The following is a 4,352-nucleotide window of genomic DNA, read 5'->3' on the forward strand; positions in this document are numbered from 1 at the left end:
ACTCTGCCCCATGCCTGGAATGGGCCAATCACGGGAAGATGGAGACATTTTCTACACCGGGGCGGTGGCGGGGCTCGGTTCCTGGGTCAGACCGATAACCCTGTCGTCATTTTAGAAGATGGCGGATTCAATGAAACCACATTATAAAAAAAGCCAAGGAAACATATTCATTTTCTCGCCACTTCAGCTGTTGCTGTAACAAACGAAGGAAATGACCATGGGAATTTGTTCGTCTTTTCCTTGCTTGCTGACTTGAAGAAACAACCCAAATTACATTTATTTGAAATGCAATTATGACTCAAACTGTGGTGCAATAGACAGTGAGCAATCCTACCAAGAGAATAACAACTGGCTGATACGCCCAAGCTTATCTTGAAACGAAACAAACAAATGTACAGAACACAAGTAGATACCAAACAGAAATCTTATTATCTGGCTGAACTTGGGTTGAGGTAAACAACTTGTCAATAAAAATTGCGAAACGTGCATTAAAATTAAAGAACCAACGCGTCCTATCTCGAGGCAACGTCGAGTTTGTTTGCTTCAGCTAAACACATCCACTCTATCCGTGAGATGGGAAAAGTTATATAAATCACCTTCTGACATTTAGGATTTGGTGATAATGTTCATCGTGGCAAATAGGCTGGGAAAATTCGAGAACTGAATTAAGCATTTACAGGGCAAATGATTTGGGTTGAGATGGCACTCCTGTACATGGCTTACGTCTTGCGCATTTTGTACTCAATTCGAATGCGGCCGAAAAGAAGAATTGCATGCCGTTTGAAAGAAGAGTTATATTATCAGCAACTTCACCGGTCCTTCGCTTTTAACTATATCTTTCATGAATCGGGTTGCGCTAGTTGTCCTCCATCTTCAACAGCTGCGTCTAAGGTAATCAGTGTTGGTTTTATTTGGACCGTATCAAACGAGGCAGTGAACTGAGATTCACTTGTGCCAAACCGATGGTGGGTTTCGCACGCGGCTTTGTCACGCGGCTTTAAGCAAAAATATTTCCAACGGGTTCACCGAAAACAGTTGTAATTTCAAGTTGTTTCGCCTTCCGGTTGGCGTCACCTACAGCGCCAACAAATATAATTTAATAAATAGCCCAGGTTCATTATAGAAATAAAGCAGACGATATTCACCGCATATTTAGATGAAAAGAAAAGAAGGGGGGAAGCTTCAGGAAAGATAACGAGAAAATAATGCGATAAGGTATACGTGTCGAAAGTGAACAGTGCAGAGGGCAATTAGTCAAACTAGGATAAAATGCTTTACACGCAGAAAGCGTTGAAAGAAACGATTGAGATACACTGAACGAATTATTAATTCGATGCAGATCATTTGACTAGCTCTCGTCAACGAGAAAAACGTCCCGTAAAAATGATTTGACGTCATTTTAAGGAGCAAATGAAAAAGCCTTGCTGACATTTCACAGGGATCAACAGGTAGACGACGCGATAACACATCATTATCTGCATTGGACTCGTCAGTTATATTTTATGCTTTACAGACAGATAAACTGACTGATAAACTCAAAGCGATTTCGGGATGCAAGTGAGGGTTGTCCAGTGTTAAACGGTATTTTCCAATAGAAGCTCGTACAAGTTCTTGTCTCGCTAGTCTGGGTTTGCAATTAAGTCTAAAATGTCATCGACTACTGCCGTAAAGGTAGATGGCATCGAATTTGAGCGCAGTGATCTTTTGGGTTGCGGTGGCTTCGGTTCAGTGCATCGTGGTAAATTTAAAAGTCAAAGCGTAGCAGTAAAAAAAATTATGAAGATAAATGGCAAAAATAAGGTAGTTGACAACGAGTTAAAAATTCTGCAGCAGTTAAATCATCCCAATATTGTTAAGTTCGTCCACTACGCAAGCGATGCCGACTTCTAGTAAGATTATTACGTAATAGCATTGAATTAAAAAGAGAATTTCATATGATTTTTGTGATTCAGTGACTTTGCCTTGGAACTGTGCGACGCGTCATTAGATACGGTATTCCTAAATGAGGACGATCCTCGGAAATATAAAGGACCTGCATTACCAAATAATTTCGAGGTTTTCTCTCAAATAGCCACTGGTCTCAAACACATTCATTCTGAGAACCTAATCCACCGGGACATTAAACCGGAAAACATTCTCATTTCTGTGAAACAAACTAAACAAGGGAATGACATAACGATCAAGTTGGCTGATTTTGGATTGTCACGAAAAGTGAGTGACCAACGAACATTCACAATGAGTGAACTCAGAGGGACTCTAGTTTGGTTTTCTCCCGAAGAGATGGAAATCATGGGCAGAGACGTAAGCATTGAAAAAACTAAAGGCTCACACAAAAGCGACGTTTACGCAGAGGGCCTCTTATTCGGTTATATCCTCTTGAAAGGAAGACATATCTACGGTGAAAATCAATATGATATTGTGGTGAACATGAAGCAGAAAAATTTAGCCAATATGAGTGGTAAGTTACCTCTTGAGGCAGAACATCTAACGTAACCATAATAGTTAAATGTCTAAATCTTTTGAACAATAGAAATTCACCAGACACATTTAGCACGTAACTTAATAGAACAAATGCTGAACAACACACCTGATACTAGAATTATATCTGAAGAAGTTGTTAATCAGCTTGAAGCCATAAATATCAAAGTAAGCAATTCACACAAGTTTAACACCTTCTTCGTCAGTGAAATTTTAGTTTTCTAACAAAGGTTTTCCATTTAGCTTAGCGAAAAGGAAAAAAAGCTTCATCAGCTGTCTACATGTCCCACAACAGATTGTAGGAATAAAATCGAATCTTTAATGCAACTCGGTGTCGACTTAAACGCAAAGGATGACGATGGATGGAATGCGCTTCATCTTTTGTGTTCTAACGATTCAAGCCCACATTTAATCCATGCGATTCAACTCTTCATCGAACTCGGCATCGACAAGGGCGCAAAGATCAACGATGGATCGAATGCGCTTCATCTTTTGTGTTCTAACAATTCAAGCCCACATTTAATCGATGCGATTAAACTCTTGATTGAACTCGGCATCGACAAAAATGCAAAAACAAACTATGGATCGAATGCGCTTCATCTTTTGTGTTCTAACAATTCAGGCCCACATTTCATCGATGCGATTAAACTCTTGATCAAATTCGGCATCGACAAAAACGCAAAAACCAACGATGGATGGAATGCGCTTCATCTTTCGTGTGAATACAGTTCAAGCCCACACATAATCGATGCGATTAAACTTTTGATTGAGCTCGGTATTGACAAAAACGCAAAAACCTTCTTTGGATGGAATGCATACGATCTGAGTCGGCGCAATAAAAATCTTACAAACTACAACCTGTACGAAATCTTTAAAATCGGATGAGGTGAATTTTCGTAGATATTATTTATGGTATTTACATGGATGTCAAGGTTGTTTGGAAAGTCACAAAACGCGCTACGTTGCAATAAATGATATTCTCGGCAAAATATAGCTAACTACATAAATTGATCAATCGCAAAGAGTATTCATTTCGAACTGTAATGTCAACGCATGTAAGTTAAATAAATTAACACTCGAAAAAAAAATAAGGTATTGGTCGATGGACTACCTCACAAAGTAAGGCGCATCACATCAGCTATAACCAGATTAAGGCGAAACTTATAACCTAAGTGAATGGACGTGTTTGAGGAGACGTAACGAAAAATTGATCCCTTTCTTTTAGTAATTACTTCCTTGATAAGGAAACAACTAGTTGTTTTCATCCTCTCCTCTCGATCATTCCCTTGCCTATTATTGCAACCATAATAAGAAATATTTTTGCTTTACACAATTAAACGTAGGCATTAAACTGTCTAACTTGTCTGCGGAAAACAGCTTTCTCCGTTTGCTAAGCCAACTGTAAAAAGAACGACCACACGTCCACCAACACAACTCTGTTATGGTTGGACACCGCCAGTTTGGGAGAAACATGAGTCATTCGGTGAAACTGGTGTTATGCATATGAGAACTAAAGGGCGATCCATTTCTATATCAACAACACGAAGCCAAACGGTATGTAATGTGGCATTCTAAAACGCCGACAATTATTCGCAATAGTTAATGAAGTTGAAGCAAACATATTAGGGGCGTAAAATTATCGAGGAATGCAGCCTTAACAGGGAAGATGAGTGTGAAATTTCAACAACAAACACATAGCCACAATATGAATTGAAATTTGCGAAAGTCAAATAAGTAGTGTCGTAAAGGAAACCGACTCAACTTTGTTCCTAATCCATTTACATAATACAGAGTGCAACGAAGGATGGAAAGCGCTCCTCATTTCGTGGCAAACCGATCAAGCGGCTTGAAAAGGAACGGAATGGATGATAGGT

At 39.3% G+C, this 4,352-nt stretch overlaps 1 protein-coding gene across 1 annotated transcript; it reads left to right on the top strand.

Moving 5' to 3' along the window:
- The first annotated feature begins 1,585 nt into the window (after positions 1-1,585).
- LOC130692069 (serine/threonine-protein kinase/endoribonuclease IRE1-like) lies at positions 1,586-3,526 on the top strand. The gene is made up of 4 exons (XM_057515145.1): positions 1,586-1,889; positions 1,953-2,458; positions 2,531-2,646; positions 2,722-3,526. Exons 1-4 carry the CDS (start codon positions 1,648-1,650, stop codon positions 3,361-3,363), a joined length of 1,506 nt encoding a protein of 501 aa, XP_057371128.1. The 5' UTR covers positions 1,586-1,647; the 3' UTR covers positions 3,364-3,526.
- Positions 3,527-4,352: the final 826 nt, after the last annotated feature.

The sequence above is a fragment of the Daphnia carinata genome, chromosome 1, assembly GCF_022539665.2.
Source record: "Daphnia carinata strain CSIRO-1 chromosome 1, CSIRO_AGI_Dcar_HiC_V3, whole genome shotgun sequence".
NCBI classification, from domain to species: Eukaryota; Metazoa; Arthropoda; class Branchiopoda; order Diplostraca; family Daphniidae; genus Daphnia; species Daphnia carinata.

Excerpts from the sequence above, each read along its gene's own strand:
- LOC130692069 (XM_057515145.1), top strand. The coding sequence starts at position 1,648 with ATGTCATCGACTACTGCCGTAAAGGTAGATGGCATCGAATTTGAGCGC. Across the intron at positions 2,459-2,530 it reads AAATTTAGCCAATATGAGTG|AAATTCACCAGACACATTTA; the intron begins GTAAGTTACCTC and ends TTTGAACAATAG. Across the intron at positions 2,647-2,721 it reads TTGAAGCCATAAATATCAAA|CTTAGCGAAAAGGAAAAAAA; the intron begins GTAAGCAATTCA and ends TTTTCCATTTAG.